Genomic DNA, 24588 nt, shown 5'->3' on the forward strand with positions numbered 1-24588 from the left:
TTTAGTCTTGCACTAGATAAGATGACTAAAGTCTGGGCCTGAAACAAATTAATAACCCAAGTATTACTAGTTCTCGGCCAGATCACTTAACTTTTGTGTTACTTGTTTAAATTTATTTTATATAGTTTTCTGTTTTTGTTATTCTGCAGTTTTGTATTGTTATGAGAGATATTTTAGAATAATCTAATGCAGGAAGAGACCTTACAGTGGCATCTAGTCTAGCTCTAAGATAAAGATTCTTGAAGCTTTCAGCCAAAATTAAATGTTGTAAAGTAATCCAGGATTTTTGTGAATTGTCATAGACATAATGAAATGTGATTATTTAAACTAAATATAATCTCAAAATGTTTGGTTAAAGAATTTGTGATAGCTAAGCTTTTAATATGTAGTAATATGTAATATTTTAATATGTAGTATTCTTTTGGCTTGTACATTTTTTAAGAGGTTAATTTTCATTCATTGAGTTTATGATGTTCTGCAATATAGAGTGTTGGTAACAGCTTGGTCTCTGGAGTGTCAGATTTCTGGAGTTCAGATGCTGGCTCTGCAACTTACTAGCTGTGCTGTCATTGGGCAAATTCCCTGATCATCTTATGCCTTGATTTCTTAATCTGTAAAATGTAGTAATAGTACTTCCCTCACAGTGTAAGGTTAATAATGTTAATGTTATATACATTCAGCAGATTCATTTATGTAGTGTTTTAGAACAGTGCCTGGTACCTAGAAAGTACTCTAGATGTTTGCTATTATACTTAAACTATTTAAAAATCAGTAACTTTTCTGTATTTTGCCTTTTTTTGTTGTTGTTATTGATTGGCTTTTCAAAATTTGGGCCAGATTACATAGGGCTGTGTGCCATTATAAAGGCTTTGGCTTTTCCTATAAATTAAGTAAATGGGGACTCACTGGCAGATTTTGAGCAGAGCAATGAAATCTTACTTAGATTTTTAAAGTTTCGATTTAGTCGCTTTACTAAAAACAGACTACAGAGTTACTTAGGATGGGTGAAAACAGGGAGGCCAGTTAGGAGGTTGCAGCAATTATCTAGGCAAGAGGTAATGGTAACTTAGACCAAGATGATGGTGTGGAGATACTGAGAAGTCGGATACCAGATATATTTCAGAAGGTAAGCCCATAGCCTATCTTGATGGATTGGATGTAGATTGTAGAGGAAAAAGCAGTTAAGGGTGAATCCAAGGTTTTTGTTCTGATCAACTGAACCAGAATGATGGTTTTGTCATTTACAGAGGTGGAAAAGACCATAAGGAGGAGTGGTTATTGGAGGAAGAAGACCAAGAGTTCAGTGTAGAACATAATAAAAATGAGATGCCTATTGGACATGCAAGTGGGAAATTTGAGTAGGAAGTTGGCTGTATGGATCTGGAGTAGAAGGGAAGAGTATGGTTTGGAGATAATGAATTTAGGATAATCAGTGTTTACATATTATTTAAATGAAACTACAAAATGGAATAAAGAGGTAAGTATTGATGGAGAAGTGGTAAGAGACAGCCTTGGGGCACTCCCTTGTATGTCAGGAAAATAAGCATTAACTAGTAAGAGGAGACCAATAAGGAGGAATGATGAATGAAGTAGGAAAAAAACCCACTGTATGTCTTGAAAACAATGTGTTTCAAGAAGGAGAAATGTCAGCTGTCAAATATCAAATCCAATTGATTGGTAAAGAAAATAAAGACTAAGAATGACCGTTGGATTTTATTCATGGTCTTTGGTGATCCTAACCAGGATCATTTTCGTTTGTATAAAATGAAGTTAAAAGACTTTGTAATGGATTCAAGAAAGAGTGGGAGGAAAAGAATTAGAAAGAAAATATGGGCACTTTTTGGAAGACTATTTTCTTTCTTTGGGGGCCAGAGAAATGGGACAGTATCTGGAGGGAAATGTGGGATCAGGAGAAGTTTTTTTTCAAAACAAAAAAACCCAGCATATTGGCTGGGCACTGTGGCTCATGCCTGTAATCTGAGCACTTTGGGAGGCCGAGATGGGCAGATCTGTTGAGGTCAGGAGTTTGATACCAGCCCGGCCAATGTGGCAAAACACCATCTCTACTAAAAATATAAAAATATAAAAATTGCAACGCAAACCTGTAGTTCAGGCTACTCAGGAGGCTGAGGCAGGAGAGTCACTTGAACCGAGGAGGTAGAGGTTGCAGTGAGCCAAGATCGCGCCACTGCACTCCAGTCTTGGCGACAGCGTGAGACACTGTCTAAAAAATAATAATACAGCATTTTGTGTATTTATGGGAATGAGTTACTGCAGGAGAAATTGATGATGTAAGACAGAGAAGTTGTAGAGCAATGTCATTTAATAAAGCCAAAGGAATGAGATGTAATATGCAAGTGGAGGAGTTGCCCTTAAGTAGAAGCATGAACCATTCATTCGTAAGAACAGGAGGGAAGGCAGGATACAGGGCACCAGTGCAGATGGGTAGGTGGATAATGGAGTGGGAATAATTGAAAGTTCTCTTCTGTTTGCTTTCATTTTTCGCAGCAAAATAATATGCAGACTTATCTGGTGAGAGTGAGGCTGTTGGAAATAAGAGACCATTGGAAGATAGCATTGAGTGAGAAGAAAAGAGGTCTGAAATAGGTTTTTGGAGCTCTGTGAATAAACTAGGTGAAAGGAGTAGCTGGGCAGCTGGAGTGAAGTGTGGGGTCAAGAGATGCCTTTTTTTCAAGATGAGAGAATTACAGTATTTTTATATGCTGATGGGAATGAGTGACACAGAGAAACTGTACAGTACTACTTCCTTATCTGGGTTTCGCTTTCCTTGGTTTCAATTACCTGTAGTATGTTACAATAAGATATTTTGAGAGAGACCACATTCATATAACTTTTATTATAGTAGATTGTTTTTAGATTGGTGCAAAAGTAATTGCGGTTTTGGACCGTGAAATTTAAATCATAACTAGACTCAAACACATCTTTATTAATCAAAATAGGAACTATTACAATCATATTTTTTGCCAATGAGAAATAAGTTTCTTTATTCCTGTAGTGTAAAAATCCGTGCTTTGGGATTTGACAAAACTTGGAAAGCATTTTCTGTATCCCACTGATTGTGGAAGCGTTTTCCCTGCAAAAAGATGCTGTTGAGATGCTTGAAGAAGTGGTAGTTGGTTGGCAGGAGGTCAGATGAATATGGTGGATGAGGCAAAACTTTGTTGTCCAATTCATTCAACTTTTGAAGCATTGGTTGTGCAACATGTGATCGGGCATTGTTGTGGAGGAGAATTGGGCTCTTTCTATTGACCAATGCCAGCTGCAGGCATTGCAGTTTTTGGTGCATCTCATCGATTTGCTGAGCATACTTCTTAGATGAAGTGGTTGTGCCGGTATTCAGAAAGCTGTAGTGGATTAGACTGTCAGCAGACCACCAAACAGTGACCATGATTCTTTTCTGGTGCAAGTTTGGCTTTGGGAAGTGCTTTGGAGCTGCTTCTCTGTCTAGGCACTGAACTGGTCATCCCCAGTCATTATATAAAATCCTCTTTTCATTGCATATCACAATCTGATAGAGAAATGGTTCATCGTTGTTGCGTAGAGTAAGACAACACTTCATGAGGATGATTTTTTTGATTTTCGGTTAGCTTATGAGGCACCCACTTACTGAGCTTTTTCACCTTTCTGATTTGCTTAAAATGCCAAAGGACCACAGAATGGTTGTTGAGTTCTTCGACAGCTTCTTGTGTAGTTGTAAGAGGATCAGCTTCGATGATTGTTCTCAGTTGGTCGTTGTCAACTTCCAATGGCCAGCCAAGGTTCTCGTCTCCTTTGTAAAACTTTTGGAACTACCACTGCACTGTATGTTCATTAGCAATTCCTGGGCCAAGTGTGTTGTTGATGTTGCGAGTTGTCTCCGCTGCTTTATGACCCATTTTGAACTTGAATAAGAAAGTTACTCGAATTTGCTTTTTGTCTGACATCATTTCCATAGTCTAAACGTAAAATAAACAGCAAGTAATAAGTCATTAGCAGAAAAATAAATAAATAAAGTGAGAAATGCCCATTAAAATGATGTGTAACATAACCACTTATTTAAGAATGTATTCCAGTACCAAACTGCAGATCCCAACAGTTCAAAAACCGCAATTACTTTTTCACTCACCTAATATAATTGTTCTCTTTTATTATTCTTGTTAATTTCTTACTGTGTTTAATTATAAATTAAATTTTATAGGCATGTATTTATAGAAAAAACATTGTACATATTGAGTTCAGTACCATCTTCAGTTTCAGGTATCCACTGGAGGTCTTAGGATATATCCTCCACTGAGGGTCTTAGAATATATCCCCCAAGAATAAGGGGGGGACTGCTGTGTATTTTCAACTTTTCTCGAGATTAATGGCCATGGGTTTAAAATGAGACAAGTCAGCTGCTTTTTGGATATTTCTGTTACTCTTTTCAGGTATATGAGTGTTCATGCAGATTAGCTAGAGTTGAATTTAACAGAAGTTGATGTATCAGGCAATTATAAAAAAGGAATGAAGGAGACAGGTACATGAGCGTTTACTTGAGAGAGTTACTGTAATGATGGGCCATTGCCTAAGAAGAGATGGAGGGCAAATATAGGTAAGGGAAAGCTGAAAGGAGGTAAAGAAAGGATGGAAAAATTAGCAGGGCTTTCACTAGTAAACCAAAAATGAATAATTACCACTGCTACCTATAGAAGTTACCTACGTTGTCCATACTGTCACTTTTGTACGTAAAGGCCAGTAGCCACAACTCATTAGGGAAGTTTGTTTTCTGGACTCCATTTGATAAAAAGGATACTTTTCAGTCATTGTGAAATATTTCCCATAACAATATTTGTTTTTGTTTTATTCATTATATTTATGGAGATTGGATAGACATCTTTGAAAGTAAAATTGTATTGACTTTAGGGAGAAAACAGTAAATGTTATTCATTAAGACATAATACAGGACGCACAGTAGATGTTTAAGACAAACGAGCTGTACTAGTGACCTAAGCACTGTATTTCCATTGTTGAAAATCTTAGATTGCCTTATTAGTGTATAGATGAGTATTGATATGCTTGCACAGAACTTTTAAAAATATTTTTTCATGCTTTATCAATAGAAATGCTGGGTTTCCAACTTTTTGTACTACCCAGCAAATTGGCATTAAGTAAAATTTTATATTTAATATATCGGAATACTTTGCTTAATCTTTAGAAGTTTTCATCTTTTTGTGAAATACATACAGAAAAGTGGCATATCAGGAATGTACATCTTGGTTAAATTTTTATAAACTAAACATACTTTTGTAAATCAGGATGTAGACTGATACGTTTTCATTACCCCCAAAAGTCCCCATTATGCCTCCTTCATTTGTTGTTGTCATTTAAAAAAAAGTTTTATTTTGACAAAAATTTAAACTTAACAAAGAATTGCAAAAAAAGTACAAATAACTTCCATATACTGTTATCCAGATTTTCCAGTTAATAACATTTTGTCATATTTGCATCATAATTTCTCAGAAACATTGTTCTTACTGAGCCATTTGAATGTTAATTGTAGGCATCATGCCCCTTTACTCTTAAGTACTTAAGGATGTATTTCCTGAGAACCAGGACATTCTGTTAGATAATCATATGGCACAGTTATCAAAGGCAGAAAATCTAATAGTGAATCAGTACTTTCATCTAATTGCAGGCTATAAATTTTGCAAGTTATCCCAATATGCTTTATGGCAATCTTTCTTCCTGGATTTAGGACTTAATCCAGTTTCTCGCATTAAATTTAACTATTTTATCATTTTGTTTTTCTTAAATCTGGATCAGCTTCTTAGCTTTTCTTTGTATTTCTTAACGCTGAATTTTAGAAGAGTACAATCTAGTTGTTGAGTAGATTGTTCTTGGGTTTGCCTGATATTTTCTCATGATTAGATTCAGGTTTTGCTTTTTGGGCAGGAATACTATGTAAGTGATGATGTACTCTTCTCAGTGTATTGGCTTGGAGATACATGATGTCAGTTTGTCATGTTATTTTATTAGTAATGATAATTCTAATGACTTCGTTGTGGTGGTGTCCTTTGGGTTTCTGCACTGCAAAGTTACTATTTTTTCCTTTGTATTTAATAAGTAATTTATGGAAAGACTAAACTTGTTCCTCTTCAAACTTTTTAGGGATTTTAGCTCCAGTGAAAATATTTTCTTTAGTCAGTTATTACTGTAATGGCTGCAAAATAGTGATTATGTAACTCTTATTTCTCTTAACATTTATTAGTTGGCATTCTACTTTAAAAATGAGCTTTCCCACTCCACCACTTATCACTTAGACTCATAAATTCTTATTTTATGTGTGAGAAAGTATGTATGTGTGGCTTACAAATATAGCTTATTTATATACATGGTGTTTAAACCATATGTATGATTTATATATACTGAAATTCATTTTGATGTTCAAATTGTTCCTCTTCAAAGTTGCTCCGTGACCTTTTGATACGTCTCCACTGGGTTTTGTTTTTTTTTTTAAGGTTGTTTTTATAGTTTGGCATTACCAGGATGTTCCAGGCTTATCTTGTAGTTTCCCTGTTTCTTCCTTAGAAGCAGCCATTTTCAAAGGCACTCTGATTCCTTTTAATGGGGAATGGTAGTTAAAAAACAAGTTCAGGGTGCTAGCTGTGCCCATTATACTAGGGCACCCTTATTTCCAGGCCTTTTCAGCACTCAGAGCTAGGAAAGAATTAGCATTTTCCAGATGAAATGGCCATGTGTGTTTTTTAAAATACATTTTAGTCATGAAACCATCATGTTTCTTTTACTTCCATTTGAACATCACAGGATTCTTATTCCTGTTTCCCTTTCCCTATTCCATGTTGCATCTCCTTTTTTTTTTTCCCCCCCTCAAAGAACCTGGCTCCCAGAATCTTGAAATTACACATATAACGGATTCAGAACTTTTACTGTTATAAGAAAACCTATTCAGTAGAGTTAAGGATTTGTTTACAGTTTTTTCTTTGTCTCTTTTTAAGCTAAGGGTATATAGTTCGAATATTGGGTTCAGAAGTTTCCTACAGAGTTGTTTTATTAATAATTTAAAATATATAATTTGGTTCACTGTATCTGTTTGTATGCAGTTTTAGCATTTGTTTTTCCTTCCACATTCACTGATTTATTTTTTGCATACGTTAAAACATCTGACAGTTCCAAAGGCAAGAGTATCCAAAGATATATAGAAACTTGTCACACCTTTCTCTGTTTCTTTTATTCCTGTCAGAACAGATTTCATTTAGTTTCTGGTTTATTTTTCCTGTTTCTTTTTACATAAACAAGCAGATGCATAAACATGTATATCTGTCCTTTTGCTTTGAAAGAGCATCTTATTAGTTCTGTAAAGTATTGGCAGTAGTGCACATATCTGAACTTTTTATGAAGTATGTCAACAGGGATAAAATTAACTTTTTGGGGAACTTTGAAAGAGTTATTTTGAAATGGATTTTTTTATAAAAGTAGTATAGGTTTTTATGAAACACGTCAGAGTGTTGCTGTTAACCGGTCGCACTAACGATACTTATATTCATTGTTGAAGAATATAGGGAAAGAAATACCAAAATTTTGAGTAAGATTTTGTAAAACTGCAAAAATTAATGTTAAGAATTCATAGAGGCACAGAAATGTATTTTTTAAATAATGTATTGTAACCTGATGTAAATCCTTAGTTCTTTTCTCATTTCTGCATTGACATCATACTATGTTGAAGAATATTTCTAAAAATATTCTAGAGTTAATAAAGTGTTGATAGCACATCTATATTTAAATACTTAGTACCACAGCAAGTAGTTTATATGACTTGAGAATGATATTGTAGGAACATACTAAAAGACTTTAGAAAAAGCATGTCAAGAAAAAAAAAAAAAACAGAACAAGGGGGGTCAGAGACAACAATATGTAAGAAAAAACATAGAAAATTTATCTCACCAGAAACAGCACCTCTTCTCAGTCTCAGACAAGTACTGCCTCCAGAAAAGCCAATTCAAGCGTTGGGAAGTGGCAGGATCGATATGGGAGGGCCGAATCACCTGATCTAAGGTAAGGCTATTTTTAAACATTGGATACTCCCTGATGTGTAGATCATCAATGTTGTTTTGCCTTAATAGTAAGATAATAAATTTTGACTGTACCATATTTTTACCCTCCAAATTACGCATTTTCAGGGTACAGTTGTAGGTTTTTTAGTTATCTTATAAATCAAGACCCAGCACTTGTCTTGCCACCCATCTTTCTGGCCGTTTATAATATTTAATGAATTACATTGAACCATGCTAATGGATGCTCAGTAATTTTTTTTTTTCCTCCTCCTTGCTGCAGGTTAATTCTTTCTCATACCACATCCCATTTTTAAAAAATTCCCAGGTGCTTTTCACTACTTACCAAATAAAACCTAACATTCTGAGCCAGTATTTACATTCGGACCCGTAAAATTTGACTCTACTGAATCTTTCCAATCTTATACCCTACTATAGTGCAAAAACCTGTGATATCATTAAGTGGACATAGTAGCTGCCCTGGAATATGCTATTTCCTTTATTGTTGTTATGCTTTTGTTAATGATCTACCCTCCATTGAATTTTGGTTTGTGTTCTGAATCTTAAATTTACAAAGCATACAACCTTGAATGGATATTATAATTTCTCCGAGCCTGAAAATTGAAATAATAACTTCATCTTTAAGGGATGCAATGAGAAGCAACTATGTTCCAATATGAAAGTACATTACCTACAGTGATCAATCTGAGAGATTGCTTTCATAACCTGACTTCAAAATGCAGACCAGAATACTTCCCTAATTTATCATTTGAGGTTTTAAATAATTATGGTATACAAGGGGTAATTTTGTTTTTGTTTTGCTTTTGTTAGAGAATTTTAAGCAATTTACCTGGTTAGCTCAATGTTATATAAATATATTTACAATTGTTTTAATTTAAAAACTTAAAAAATATAAATGTAAATTGTGATCAGATACCTTTGATCATAGCACCTAAAAGAAAAGGGAGGAAACACTACCAAAATTTGATTTTCTTACGTTTCGTTTTCTATACAGTCCTAATTATATATTCCACATGAGTTGTAAGTATTTCCTATTAGGAAAGAAGCTTAGTCATTCTTAAAAGTGGATATACATCTCAAAGTAAGAATATCTACATTGTAAGTCTAGTAACTAATGTAGATAAAAATATATTACCTGCATTCTTAGAATAGTGTCAGTTGCATTTGTTGCTTTAGTAGGTTAAGGAAAGTTTTCATCTTATTATTTTGAAAGTACTCGTTGATTTTTTTATCTATGTATTATGTAATATTGATTTGTCTTTGAACACTAAAAATCTACTTGAAAAACCAATAGAAATTTCAAGAGTTATTTTAAATAAAGGTTAGATCTGACAAGTGTAGAATGAAGTGTATGAGTCTTTTCACATTCAACATCTCCGTGGAACCTAAAAGTTCATAATCGTACTAATACAATTTCTGTATAAAAACTAACTCGATTATTGCATAGAGAAACACTTGGATTTATATTTAACCTGGCAGTGTGCACGGCCTATTTACTGAACCTAAAAGGGCCAGACAACAAGATCTTATAAACTTATCATGCTATTGATAAAGAAATTTAAACTTACAACTGTTTTATTGCATAAGTATTGGACTTGGATTTTAGATTTAGTTTTGTCAGTAACTACCTGTGTGAATTAAGGAAAGTTTCCTAACATGCCTATGCCTCCATTAAATTGTAACATAGTAGAGTTATACGGTGTAATTTGGAAAGCCTCTTCAAACCTGAAATTCTTTATTTTTTGACTAGTCCCTGGTTTACAAGGGAAACTAGTCCTTGGTTTACAATGGAAAAAGAGATTTGAGAAATTAGAGAATTTGCCCAAATTCACAGCTAGTTAAGAGGCAAAACCAGAACTAGAATACCTGCTTTTCTGGCTTGTAGTACCGATAGTTCAGGCAAGTCCACTTCCATAGACAAAGGCATAGAAATACTTAAAATAGGCCAGGCATGGTGGCTCACACATGTAATTTCAGCACTTTGGGAGACCGAGGCAGGTGGATCACTTGAGGTCAGGAGTTCAAGACCAGCCTGTCCAACATGGTGAAACCCTGTCTCTACTAAAAATACAAAAATTAGCCAGACGTGGTGGTGGGCACCTGTAATCCCAGATACTCAGGAGGTTGAGGCGGGATAATCACTTGAACCCCGGAGGTGGAGGTTGCGTGAGCCGAGATCACGCCCCTGCACACCAGCCTGGATGACAGAGTGAGACCCTGTCTCAAAAAAGAAAAAAACCAAATACTTAAAATATGTTATTTTCAATGTAATTTTAAACTTTTTTTTTGCTTCTTTGGCTTTGTTGTTTTAACATCTGAAATTCCTTTTATATCAGCTATTTGACTTAGAATGTTTTATTTTAAATTGTTTTACTTTAGATATAATACTTTATTTTTGGACATCAGATGGCTAATTTGTAGCGAAAATATTGGTTCCCATATCTGAAAGAGATACATCTCAGTGCTTTATCTTTAGCAACTCCATCTATACCTACTTCTCTCTAAAAAAGATGCTTTGGAAACAAAAAACTCCTCACTTTGACTTCGTAATTAGTCTCAAGGAATATATGTGGAAGGAAATTTGAGGCTGTATTTTCATTATGTGTTTTGTGCTTTAGAAAATTCCAAAAATAGGCTGGGTGTGGTGGCTTATGCCTGTAATCCCAGCACTTTGGGAGGCCAAGGCAGATGGATCACCTGAGGTCGGGAGTTGGAGACCAGCCTGACCAACATGGAGAAACCTCGTCTCTACTAAAAATACAAAAATTAGCTGGGCCTGGTGGCACTTGCCTGTAATCCCAGCTACTCGAGAGGCTGAGGCAGGAGAATCACTTGAACCTGGGAGGCAGAGGTTGCAGTGAGCCGAGACTGTGCCATTGCACTCCTGCCTGGGCAACAAGAGTGAAACTCTGTCTCGAAAAGAAAAAAGAAAATTTCAAAAACAGATAACCTGGATAAAAGCTACTTTTTCTGTTTTTAAACACACACACACACACACACACACACACACGCACGTGCTCTCTCTCTCTCTCTTTTTCTCTCTCTCTCCCCCCCCCCCCCCCCCCCCCCCCCCCCCCCCTCTCTCTGTACCCCCCTCTCTCTCTTTCTCAGCAGGCTACTTTTCCTCTTAAAATACACACACACATTCTCTCACTCTCACTCTCTGGTAGTGTAAGAAAAACTAGATTCCAGCTCTTGTAGTTAATGTAACTGACAAGTGTAGAGTTTGAGGCATTGCTTAAATGTTTGTAAAGAGCAAGTAAATAATGATTAAGATCTTTTTCGTAAGTTATTATATTTGGGCTGGGCGCTGTGGCTCATTGCCTGTAATCTTGGCACTTTGGGAGGCTGAGGTGGGTGGATTACTTGAGCTCAGGAGTTTGAGAACAGCATAGGCAACATGACAAAACCCCGACTCTACCAAAAATACAAAAATTAGTTGGGCATGGTGGTGTGCACCTGTGGACCCAGCTACTTGGGAGTATAAGGTGGGAGGATTACTGGACAGGTGAGGCTGCAGTGAGCTGTGATCATGCCACTGCATTCCAGCCTGGGTGACGGAGCAAGACCTGGTCTCTAAATAAAAAAATATATAAATAACAGTTACTGTATTTTAAGTTGTGGCCTTATCATATGCTAGTGACTATTAATTTGCATAATATAGTGTTTTTCCAACTTTAACAGTATTCTTCAAGCCAAATCTATAAGTGTTTTTCAAACTATAACAGTATTCTTCAAGCTAAATCTGTCTGTATTAACAATGGCATTTTATTGGTATAAGTTTGCTTTATAAATTCAAATTTTAACTCTTGTAAAACTAATTAGAAGAATGAAGCAGTTTTAGTGAGTGTAGGAAATTGAAACTGGTAGTATGGATAATTGCTGTAAACATATCCTAATGCACAGTTTGTTTTTTTATTTTGTTTCTATTTTTTATTACCAAGTTCTGTTCCTCTTAATTTTCAAGTGATAGTTTATTTTTCTTAAGCTTATGTTCCTATATTAGAATGCTTTTTAACTGATTCATACTCTTGAATGAATAGTAAAAATTGCTTTTCAATGTTGAATCACAAATACAAAATGCACGTATTTCTTATATTAAACACAATACTTATAATAAAACTGAATGTTAAATGAACATTGTATCTAAGAATGACCTCTTCCTCTGACTATCTCCTTTTATGTCTTGATGAGACACTGTACTGAAAAGATGTGCCTGTACCTCGGGGCATTTGATCAAGTGCTCTGAATGCATGTTGCTATAGTGTGTAGTTTGTAAGATTTTATGTTATTGGACATATGAAGGCCTTTGTGGTTGTTAGTTTTTTTTTTAAGTTTCTTGTAGAGCTGTGTCTTTTCCTATCATTGATACATTTAAAAGCATGAAATTAAGCATAAATATGGAAGGTAGAGCTTTATTCCAAGCTCTATACAAAAGTGAGTAAACTTGTTTGCACTTTTAAACACATTCGTGTCCTCTAGTGAGTAAAATTTGGGCTTATTTCACCTTTAAACATTCAAGGTTTTTTGTTGTTTTAAATAGGGCTTAAAAATTGACATTTTAAAAATTCAGACCCCAGGAAATTAGTATGCTAAGCACTGTTGAAGAAGAAGGGAAGGGGTTTGAAGTTGGTTATGCTAAGCCTGAATCCTGGTGCTGCCACTTTATAATGCAAAAGAGCCTCTTTCCACATATGTGAAAATGAAACTAATTGGACGTGTACTTTATTTTTTCAAGACAGAGTCTCACTCAGTTTCCCAGGTTGAGTGTAGCGGTGGGATCGTGGCTCCCTGCAAACTCGAACTAGCAGGCTCAAGCAGTCCTCCCACCTCAGCCTCCCGAGTAGCTGGGACTACGGGCATGCACACCATGCTCGGCTAATTTTTTATTTTTTGTAGAGATGAGGTCTCACTATGTTGCTCAGACTGATCTCTCCTGAACTGAAGTGATTCTTCTGCCTCGGCCTCCCAAACTCCCAGATCCCCAAATCACACCTGAGATTACAGGTGTGAGCCACTATGCCGGCCCATATACCTTAAATGTGATGTACTTGTAAGGATTAAATCAGTTCTAAGCTGTGAAAGCACCTATTTCAGGGCTTGAAAGATAAATCGGCCTGGCGTGATGGCTCATGCCCATAATCCCAGCACTTTGGGAGGCTGAGGCAGGTGGATCACCTGAGGTCAGGAGTTCAAGACCAGCCTGACCAACATGGAGAAACCCCGTCTCTACTAAAAAAAAATTAAAAAAATAGCTGGGCATGGTGGCATGTGCCTGTAATCCCAGCTACTCGGGAGGCTGAGGTAGGAGAATCACTTGAACCCAGGAGGAGGAGGTTGCGGTGAGCCGAGATCATGCCATTGCACTCCAAGCTGGACAACAAGAGTGAAACTCCATCTCAAAAAAAAAAAAAAAAGATAAATCAGACACTCAGTGAGTGTCATATCTCCTCTTTTATCAAGGGCTTTATCAGTCTCTTTAAATATAGTACTGATAGAAAATAAATTGTATGTCTAGAAAAGTGTTTTGAATTCTGTGATTTTTATTTTAGACTGGGTTCTTTTTCTGGACGGGATTTTTCATTAATTGTTACTCGAACATTAGAATATATTTTCTTTATAAATTATGTATATACTATAGAGAAAATTATTCTTGTGCTTGTGAAAGTAAAACGTACACACAGGTATAGAAACAGTACCATGTCAGACCAGTCATGTTGCCCAGGCTGATCTTGAATTCCTGGGCTTAAGTACCACAAAACTAAAAGATCAGTAGAAAAATATGTAATCAATGATATTCTTACCTTGGTGGATATGACTTTAAATTTTTTGTGAAATAAATAGTTAAATATTAATTTAACTACTTTAAAAGTTCTTTCTGGAGGGAACAAAATGTCTAGCAGTCTCTTGAACATGCCCTTAAATGTGTAGTCTTCAACTTTGACTATATTGGAATTACCTAGGAAGCTTCAAAAAAGTGTTGATGCTTGGGTCCCAGAAATGTTATTTTAAATAGTTTGGTGTACACCCTGAGCATCAGGATTTTGATATGCAGGCACGGTTGAGAACCACTGATTTAGAGACTTGATTCTGGGTTGGCATAAAGATTAAAATCAAATGATAGCTAGGCACCTACAGTTTTGAAGTAAAATGATAGATGTAGTTAATGGGAACTGATATTTGCATAGCATTTTACAGCCTCATAGTCTTTTTCTTTATGTGCTTCTCATTTGATTTACATTTTCTGCCTCTTTGAATGTCTTTTGGTTGGTAACCACTATCAAAGGTGCATGATGCTTCTGTTGCAAGCAGTTGGATAGGTAATATATTTGCTAAGTAGAAATTGTGCACATATCTGCCCCCCTCCATCTTTTCTCTCTGCTCATATTTGTCCCTCCATCTGAAATGTTTTACCTTCCCATCCTGTGTGCCTAAATCCATCCTATATGTCTTTTAAGGCTCATCTCTTTCCTAAAGTTGCTTAAAAGATGCTACACAATTTCCATGCAGAACTGTTTACAGCCATCTATTTGCTTATGTGACCTGAATTAAATGTCATAACAAGTGCACCTCTTTTCAAGTTGGGAATATGAGGTAGCCACATTCTAGGCTTTTTCTCAGAGAATGGACCTTTGAACTGTTTGCTGCCCAGCTCTTACTAGAAGCCCTTCTGTGAGAAAACATTCATAGATGTCTACATTGCTATGTGATTCATCCATTCTTTTACAATATGGTTATGAACTTTCAAGCAATATTTCAAGCAAAATAATTTGAAAATTTGCTATAAACTCTGGACTTTTGCCTGAAAATTACATGTATACATATGTATTTATTTAGAAATCAGGGACGTCCTGATTCTTTAGAGAACCATGTAGCTAGTTAAGAACTTGAACTATTCTCAAAAGCACAGATTATTAGATCAAGCCTGACTATTAAGAGGGCTAGATATGCAGACCACGTTGTTTTGCTTCCCCTAATTAAATTGCTCTTCTTGAATTGGGCATTGTTGTGCTTTACTCGGCGTTAAAGAGCATTTTGAGAAACAGCTCTGTAAAATTCCATTTTTTTTTGGTAGGAATATTGGAGAGTTTATTTCCGTATTTTTGAAAACATGAGATTGCAGTCCATTAGTGGGTTGTGAAACAATTTGGTGGTCCCAACTATTATTTCTTGTTTTTGTATTATTTTTCTTTTTTCCTATGCTATATTTAAATATTAATAAAATCACGTTTTATCATAATGTCACTGTTTTTCCTTTTTTAAGTATTGTTTCATGAACCTTTTTTAGTTTTTAATGTAATGTGGGTACTGGTACTGTATTGCTCTGTAAAATGTACTTCTTACTGTGTTTTGTAGTCTTGTACTCATTTTCTCTTAGACTCAGAGGAGAATTTTTTTCGTTTGTTCTCGTTTGTAAAATGACAGTAATGAGAGTTGCTACCTTATGGGTTTATCATGAAGACTAAAAATATATAAAGTCTTTAAAACAGTGCTTACCTTGCACATAGTAGGCGCTCCATAAATACTAGCTGTCATTACCGGGAAAAACAATCTTAGAGCAAAAGCTTTGTTTTAATCTTATGCACATTAAAGACATTTGTTATTAATGATGTCCTTTGCTTTGGCTGCCAAGAAAAAGCAGCTGAGATTTTTTTTTTTTTTTTTTTTTTTGAGACAGGCTCTTGTTTTGTTGCCCAGTCTGGAGTGCAGTGGCGCAATCAACAGTTTACTGCATCCTTCATCTCCTGGGCTCAAGCAGTCCTCTCACCTAAGCCCTCTGAACAGCTGGGACCACAGGCATGTGCTCCTATGCCTGGCTAAAATTTTAAATTATTTGTAGACACAGAGTCTCGCCATGTTGCCCAGGCTGGTCTTGAATTCCTGGACTCAAGTAATCCTCCCGCCTCAGACTCCCAAAGTGTTGAGATTACATGCATGAGCCTGACCTTCAGAGATCAATTTATGGCCTTTTGTCTATCTTCTATTAGCCCTGATTTGTCATCTCAAACTTTCTGTTGCATCTCTGCAGGGAGCCCTTGGATTCTTTCTTGGACATCAGAATCATCAAAACATGATAATTTTTTTAATTTCAGAGTTATTTTTATATTCATTTACTGAAGTTCCGTTGTAACTTCAGAGATATTTTTATATTCATTTACTGTGCCAGGAGGAGGGTAGAGGTTTTGGGAACATTTACTGCCTGTTTAAACTGTACATCAACTCAGACACCCAGAGTGGTTAATTTCTTAGCTTTTTACTAGATGATTGAGTCCAATATGGAAAAGAGATTTTGATAATAGCATTAGCTGTCTACCTTACCGAACAAGTTTGTTGGCCTAATTAAACCTACGCTTTGTGGAACTCCTAAGTTACAGTAGATTTCCTCATAGGGAAACTCTATTGAATCTTCTTAAGCAATGAAAGAAAAAGCTGTCCATTAAGAACTTTCGTGGAATAATATGGTTCAATATTTTTTTCCAAAATGTGGCATCAGAATAATATTATATTTTTAAATTATTTGTCAGTGTTAGATATTATGTGCTTTTTGTTACTCTGGTACATACTGTGTGTCTATCATAAAACATTTCTGAACAAAACAGTAAGCTTCATTTATATGATTAAGTCAGTTGATGTGGTTAAAAAATACGGGCACAAGGAGATGCTTTGAAAATGTAGAGAATTGTAATTTTCTGAACTCCCTTTAGGGATATACTCATTAAAGCTGATTTCTCAGTTATATGTTTTTAGAAACGTAGTATTTGCCATTTTGAATCTTTAGTGATTCAAAAAAATCAATTTAAAGCTGAAAAAAACTAATTAGACTTCTGACCATATTTAAGGGTACATTTTAGTAGATGAATACTTCCACGTGTCCCAGACTTTTTGAAACCTAGAGATCCTCGGAAATAAATGGTAAAAGACAGGCTATAGAAAATTTTCCCCTCAACAGGAAAGTTAGTCTTATATCTGGATCTAATTTTTACCACTTTTAACAGTTTGGAGAATTTGCTATCTGACTTTCAAGTCCAAACAAATACCTCCTTTGTTTTTGATGGGAATAAATTTAAAAATGCGAAGGAGAGAGTCCAGTGATTGGCAATAGAAAATAGTATAAAAGGAAATAGAGTGAAAGTAAAAATTTTGACAATGGAGGGCAGCAATTAACGGAGAGGAAATTATGGCCTCTCCGTTACATGCACACATGTATTTGGTAGGATGTTGGAATATGAAATGTTTGTATATCAGAGGGCTGATGGCTTGTGCTTTGATAATGCAGTTATGGTGGGCATAGCTTTGCAATTTAAATTATAAGGAAGAAATTGAAGCAATATTTGTTTTATCATAGAGATACTTGGATTTTTGTAACATGAATATTAAGATCTTTCCTCAGCTGTATTGGAGGATATGTTAATCCTCCAATGAAATCATTCTTTATCTTTGGGATCATGAGGAAATCTAGGAAGTCAATGACTCAGGCATAAAATCAGAAAGGCTTGAACATTTTTAAATTGTACTAAAATTATAGAGAAGGGAAGTCTTAAATGGTCAAGAGATGGTAAGTGGGAACTATGTACTTGAAAACATTTCAGATGTCATGATATACTTTTTATAGGGCTGTCTTTGTTAGCACAAAATAATTAGTGGAGTGTTTCAAGGTCTACTTGAGATAAACTCTTCCTAACTCAAGATTTCCAGAAAAGTCTTAAATTTCTCAAAGGTGAATTGTATTGCTGGAAGGAAACCTAGCTCAAGGGGAGGGGAGGTCTGTAGTCTTTGGGATCAGAAAGACTCAGGTTTGAAAGTTAGTTTTGCCTTTTAATTCATGCTTAGGTCAGTGATTTCACCTTGGACCATGGCTTGTCTCTAACAGGTATACAGTAATTTTTAAGTTTTTGTGAGGTTTAGATACAATGAAGGTTTGGCATCCAACCAATGGTAGCTGCTGTTATTTGTCATTTTAGGAGCCTAATCTAGTGACTGTCGAAGAATCTATGATGTTTTAATTGTTTTCCTTCTATAAAGTTTTAAAGACAGTATTGTTCAGAACTGAAATCTAGATGAAGAGAAATCCATCTAATTTGCATCTGTTTTTCATTGCCTATTTCTCCAAGTGATTTCTATATCGTCTTAGGCATGCATACTTTTATAAAGTCCTTCATCTGTATAATAGCTTTTAACATTATTTTAATTATTTAAAATCACAACTTACTAGGTTTTTCTCTTAAATTTGTAGCATTGTTTTGTGATAGACTGTGTTTTCCATATCCTAATAAACTTTAAAAAGATTGTAAATAGAGGTAAGGCAAGTATTTAAATATTTGAATTTTTCTATCTAAATGCAAGTTATCAGAAATGGCAAACTGGTTCCTTTTTTATATTTTTTAACACTTGGAATATATCCTGTGTGTGTTAAAACGAGCAATATTTTCAGTCCTTTTTGGGGAATATTTAAGGTTTCTGTAACTGAGCTGTAGTATGTGCTACAATTGTAGTGGCCCCAAAATTTCCATTTGTCTAGCATTTGCTGTCTTATTTAATTTCACAAAGATAAATTTATTTGGAGACTACTAAAACTAGTAAGTTTAGAAGAAGAGCTCTACAGAGACTTAAAACTTAACATTATGATCATTGTTGGGTATGTTGGTTCTAGCTTATTAATAAAAATGTTTATGACAGTGCAAAGTAGTGAGCTTAAACTCAGGGATATTTTTCAGTGTGTATTGTGATCTGATTTTATTTTAAAATTTATTGCAAACACATTTTGTTTTTCTCTCTTACTGCTTGTATTATTTTTTAAGCATGTAATTAGGTGAAACTGAATTGATTCAATTTTTGTGTTACAGGAGATTACCTGGAGCAATTGATGTTATTGGTCAGACTATAACTATCAGCCGAGTAGAAGGAAGGCGACGGGCAAATGAGAACAGCAACATACAGGTTTAGTATTTTCTTAAATTGAAGGATGATATCAGCATTCTAATTTAATTTATTCAATAGTCATAGTGCTGTGCTGTGTTTTAGGTGATACAAAGAGATTTAAAATGTGGAACGAGTCCTCCTTTATTATAAAGGCATTTCCAGTGAGAATTTGTAATTTCTGAATCTTTTTTTAATAGGGTTTTTTCCTTTTCTTTGATAGAAACGTAATACAGTTTGAATATCTGTTATCTAAAATGCTTGGTACCAGAAGTGTATCAGATTCTGGAAATTTTCAGATTTTGAAATGTTTGTATGTATGTAATCTTAGGGATGAGACCCAAGTCCAAACATGAAATTTATGTTTCATAAATAAGTTATTTAATTTATTGTAATGATTTGTTAATTTATGATCATCTTTTTTCCTTTGGCAACCCTGAATAAACTGTGTAGTGGGCCTGAGTTTTGATTGTGACCCGTCACATATGAGTTTGTGTGTGGAATTTTCCACTTGGAATAAAATATTGGTGCTCAAAATGTTTTGGATTTTAGAGCATTTCAGATTTCAGATTTTTGGATTAGGAATATTCAACTTGTATATAGGTTCACTGATTGAAAAATAAAAGACCACCAGTGATTTTACCACCTAAAGATAACCACAGCTGGTACATCTCTTGTTACTGAGCAAAATTGGGATACTATTATATTTCTGTGTATACTTTTTTCCCCCATCAAAAATTAGTTGCATGTTTTCATATTCTTAAAATATGATTAAAATATCTTCCTGATAGCTTCACTGGATGAATATACCATAATTTATTTAATGTGACATTTCCGGGGGAGGTGTAGAGTTCCTTTGTTTTTAAGTGAAAAAATGAGGGGAGGTGAATTATCAGTAAGCTGGATAATTGATGTTAGAACTTTAATAACTGAGACTTCCAGCTATTCAGTTTGGCCATACTTTTTTCATTATTTATTCTGTGTTCTGAGTCCTTTTGAAAATGTCCAGAGCACTTTATTCTCACCTTCGATAAGTTGATCATGTAAAATGTTCCTTTTAGCATCTTTAAAGGCAAATCATTTCTATAGTGGAAGATGTTAGTCCATTTTTCCTTTCCTCTTACCATTAAAATGCCATGATTTCTCAAAATAAATACTTAAAGAAATAGCTTATCAGCATAAGCCCTACAAAAAACACTGCACTTAAATATAGGAAACATTAATAGAAAGAGGGATTGTATGTTTAAAAGATTGCTTTAGTCAGCAAGGATCTGAGAAGTATAAATTAAATATACAACATTATGTTGGCTGTCTTTCCCAAATTTATTTACACATCCTTGGGGACCTTACCAAAAATCCAGATTTTGAGGTGCCAGTTTGCTTGTTTTATTTCAGTAGGTTTGGGGTGCTGCTTATGGTGTCTGTCCCTTAACCTGTTCACACAAGTAAGCATTTTGCAAACATTACTTTATTTTTCAAGAATAAACCCTGTTCTTAAAGTTACAAGGCTCACATGATAAAGTTATTTACATATCTTGCTGCCTATTGCTTGCAGTCTGTTGATGCATGCCTGACAGTCTCTTATTTTGCAACCTGTTGATGACAGGCCCTCGTACAGTGAATGACTGACCTGCTGCCATGTTAATTTCTTAAGGCTAGTGTCTGATTAATGATTACATTGCCTTAATTGAATACTTTAACTTTGGTTGGGTGACAAAGATAATACTTGTTAAATGATCTTTATGAAGTACTTTTTTCTTGTGTGGGGTGTTTTTATTACTTAATTACTTTTTATTAAGAAATTACTTTTTATTAAGAAACAATGAGCCAGTTGTTTTTTCTTAAGATCTGAATATGCACATTTTAAAAAGTATATGTGTGTGTATGCTCACATAGGCGTATGTATGCACATATCACACATGTAGAACTATTACTCTCCCCGCAAAAATACATATATGTGAATTAAACTACCATTTACTTTGTTTCTTAGATTAAATGAAGTTAATTTACTAAGATTAATCTTACATAATATGTATGCATCTGTTTATTTAACTGTGTTCTAATTTTAGGTCCTTTCTGAAAGATCTGCTACTGAAGTAGACAACAATTTTAGCAAACCACCTCCGTTTTTCCCTCCAGGAGCTCCTCCCACTCACCTTCCACCTCCTCCATTTCTTCCACCTCCTCCGACTGTCAGCACTGCTCCACCTCTGATTCCACCACCGGGTAAATAGTAAATAAGACATTTGACTTTGAAAGAAAAATAGCTTGCGAGTGTTTTTTTAAATTTTTGACAATTAAAATAATATCTTGATCGCATTACATTAAAAGTAATAGATATTATGTTTATCTTTAACAGATTCACACTGAAACAGATATATATGTGTCTTGCTATTTCACAGTATAGGAAAGAGACAGTGTTCTAAAATTGAGAAAAATATACAGATACCAATCTTGTGATTCAAAAATATGATAATGATCCCCAAACTTAAGTTGCTAATAGGATATGTATAAATCCATACTCAGTTATAAACTTTACCAGTGTTAATTTGTTTTAAAAGAAGCATTAAAGATACTTTTAGGATGGGAGTAGATCAAAACATTTTATCTTGTGAAGAGATTGAAATTAATATTTCAGTCTGGTCTTCTGTATACTGGTTTCCTTTTTGGAGACTGCTACTGGGTGCCTGGTATTTACTTCTTTTAAACAAAAGTGATATAAATGTTTATCATATTTATAGCTACTTTTGATTACTAATTAAAAACCAGGTTAGTGGTGATAGAGAATAAACTCACAAATAATTCCCAAATTTTATTTTTATTTGAATTTTTCATCTGGTTGCCTCTCTTACTTTGTTTTTAATCTTTATCTGCCTTAACCAAGTTTTTATGAAACTAGCAAGATTGATTAAGAATAATAACTTCTTCCCAGGGAGAAAGCTAGTAGTAAATGATGAAAAAATAGCTGCTTATCCTCATCAGGGCAACATGAAAGACATGTATTAGGCTTTACTTCCTATTAATAAAATCAGTTTATACTAGAGAGCCATGTACTCTCACTCACTTTTATTTGCAAGAGAGCTGTCTTTGTTTTAAGGTGCCAGTTGTGATCGGAGTACAGAACCAAATACAGGGTCTGAATAGTCCTTCCCTAACATATTCATCCTTGGCCTCTAAATGTCAGCCACTGCTTCTGTCTTTCATCCTCAGTGCCTTTGATTTCCTTCCACTGTCACCTCTACTCTCAAAAAGTATGGAAAAATATGAAAAAATGACTTGTGGCTTTAGAGGGTCTGTTGTCTCAAAAATAGAGGAAGGAGGAGGTTGTAATATAGGTTTGAGGTCCTTATTCTAGACAACATTAGTATTTCTAAATTCAGTGAATTTCTTGTTCCAACAAATAGATTGAGCAGAAACCACTCATTAGTTGGGGCTGACTTGTGGTTCTTGTGTCTTTAATATGCTGAGTAATAACCAAATGAAAGGGGACTTAGGTGATTCAAAATGAGGACTTCTGTGATTTCTATATGAATCCTTTGTCCTCTGAAAAAGAATTAGATAAATAAAAGAAATAATGTTTTAACATATTTGATTAATGATACTAAAAAATTATTAATGTTTGTGTTAATAATCCTGTTGGATTCCTTTGTAATATTACTTTACTAGGTAGTAAGTGATTTGAAATCATTTTCTTTTTTATTCTTAAAAATCTTTTTAAAAATTTTATTTTTAATTGACGGTATTATTTGTATATGTTTAATGGGGTACAGTGTGATATTTTGATCATGTCTATGTTGTAGAATGATTAAATCAAGTTAATATATTCATTGGCTGACATACTTACCATTTTCTTGTGGAGAGAACATTCTGAAATCTACTCTCCTAGCAGTTTTGAAATATACAGTTATTAATTATAGTTGCCATGCTGTACGGTAGAGCTCCAAAACTTTTTTTCCCATTTTACTGAAACTTTTGTGTCCTTTGAAAATCATCTCCCGTCCCTCACCCATGGCCCCCAGCCTCTGGTAACCACCATTTTACTCTCTGCTTCTATGAGTTGGATCATATGAATGAGATTGTACAGTAATTGTCTTTCTGTGTCTGGCTTATTTCACTTAGCACAGTGTCCTCCAGGTTCATGCATGTTGTCACAAATGACAAAATGAAAGGATTTCCTTATTTACTAATATAGTATATCCCCAGATGGCTAACATTTTGTATGTTTAGTACTAATTATTAAAGTAACTAGGACAGAATTGGTATGAATTAATAACAACAAATACTTAGCTGGTATAAGAATATTCAGAAACTCTGTAGAATATTGCTACAGAGGTAATTGCTATAGATAGGCAGTGGCATTATCTGGGAGTTTACTTTTTTCCAAAGTGATAAAATTACTGTTTTTTTTTTTTTTTTTTTTTTGAGAGAGGGTCTCACTCTTTCGCCGAGGCTGGAGTGCAGTGGTGCGGTCTCAGCTCACTGCAACCTCCACCTCCCAGGGTCAAGTGATCCTCTTGGCTCAGAGTAGCTGGTACTACAGGCATGTGCCACCATACTGGCCTTTTTTGTATTTTTTGTAGAGATGGTGTTTTCGCCATCTTGTCCAGGCTGGTCTTGAACTCCTGACCTCAAGCTATCTGCCCTCCTCGGCCTCCCAAAGTACTGGGATTACAGGCATGAACCACTACCCCTGACCATTTCTTTTTCGTGTAACCTTTGTTCATAAGTATAACAAATCTTTGAACAGTGTTTAGGTTATTAATGACATTATACTATAGAGTGCGGCTAATTATTTTTCTTTTGCCTAATCTGTTTTTCTACTTAATTCTGAGCTACATGCTTTCTGTATTTTAAAATCCAGATTTCCTTTGATGCTTATTCTTGGTTTATATTTCTATGCTGTTCTATGAGTATTTAATGAGTACAGACTCAAATGAATTCTAATGCTGGTATATATGCTGAGCAGGATACCAGTTGTTTAAAACGAAATATTTGAAGTTGAGACTCTCTGAATTGCTCCTTATTTTCAGTAGAATGTGAGCTGTTGGGGAGCATACAGGCTATGTATTTCTATCTATGTTTCCCTACAGTTTTAGTCACAATAGTCTTGTATGTACTTGGCATTCCCTAATGTGTTTGCTAATTGAGTTAACGACAAATGTGTGTGTCCATAACAGCAAAGATGATTTTCGGATTCATACCTGGTACATTCGATCAGGATGGGCACTAGCTCTGAATAACAGTACGGCTGCATAGATATATGCCAGCTGCCATGCTTAAAGCTGTAGTTTTCAGTTACCATTTACCACAGAACCACATGATTACACTATGTTCCGTAGTTTGTTGTAATTGTAAGTATTGCCTTAAAAGATACTCCGTTTTTCTTAGATAAACTGTCTTGTTTTTTTGCTTTCTTCAGAAATAATCAAAAGAAAATGGAAAAAATATTTTTTAAAGAATGAATTTCAGTGTATTTTAATGTTGCCTTTTTAACATTAGACGTCTAATGTTTTTAAAACTAAAGTCCAAAATGTGATAAGTATAGTAATGATATTTTATTCCCGTATTTTAGGATGCTACTAGTTTTGTTTTGTTTTGTTTT

The 24588-nt window shown here is 34.8% G+C and overlaps 1 protein-coding gene across 21 annotated transcripts in view; it reads left to right on the forward strand.

Moving 5' to 3' along the window:
* FIP1L1 (factor interacting with PAPOLA and CPSF1) overlaps positions 1–24588 on the forward strand; it is a 75941-nt gene that overhangs the window by 25812 nt on the left and 25541 nt on the right. For 13 of the 21 annotated variants that reach the window (XM_021939140.2, XM_021939142.2, XM_021939144.2 and 10 more), the window contains 3 exons: positions 7945–8052; positions 18914–19007; positions 21056–21212. In XM_021939140.2, the coding sequence (XP_021794832.1) occupies positions 7945–8052; positions 18914–19007; positions 21056–21212 (359 nt within the window). The remainder of the gene's footprint in view (positions 1–7944; positions 8053–18913; positions 19008–21055; positions 21213–24588) is intronic. The other 8 variants (XM_021939146.2, XM_021939148.2, XM_009207104.4 and 5 more) reach the window with 1 other exon arrangement.

This window comes from Papio anubis, chromosome 3, assembly GCF_008728515.1.
Source record: "Papio anubis isolate 15944 chromosome 3, Panubis1.0, whole genome shotgun sequence".
Classification (NCBI taxonomy): Eukaryota; Metazoa; Chordata; class Mammalia; order Primates; family Cercopithecidae; genus Papio; species Papio anubis.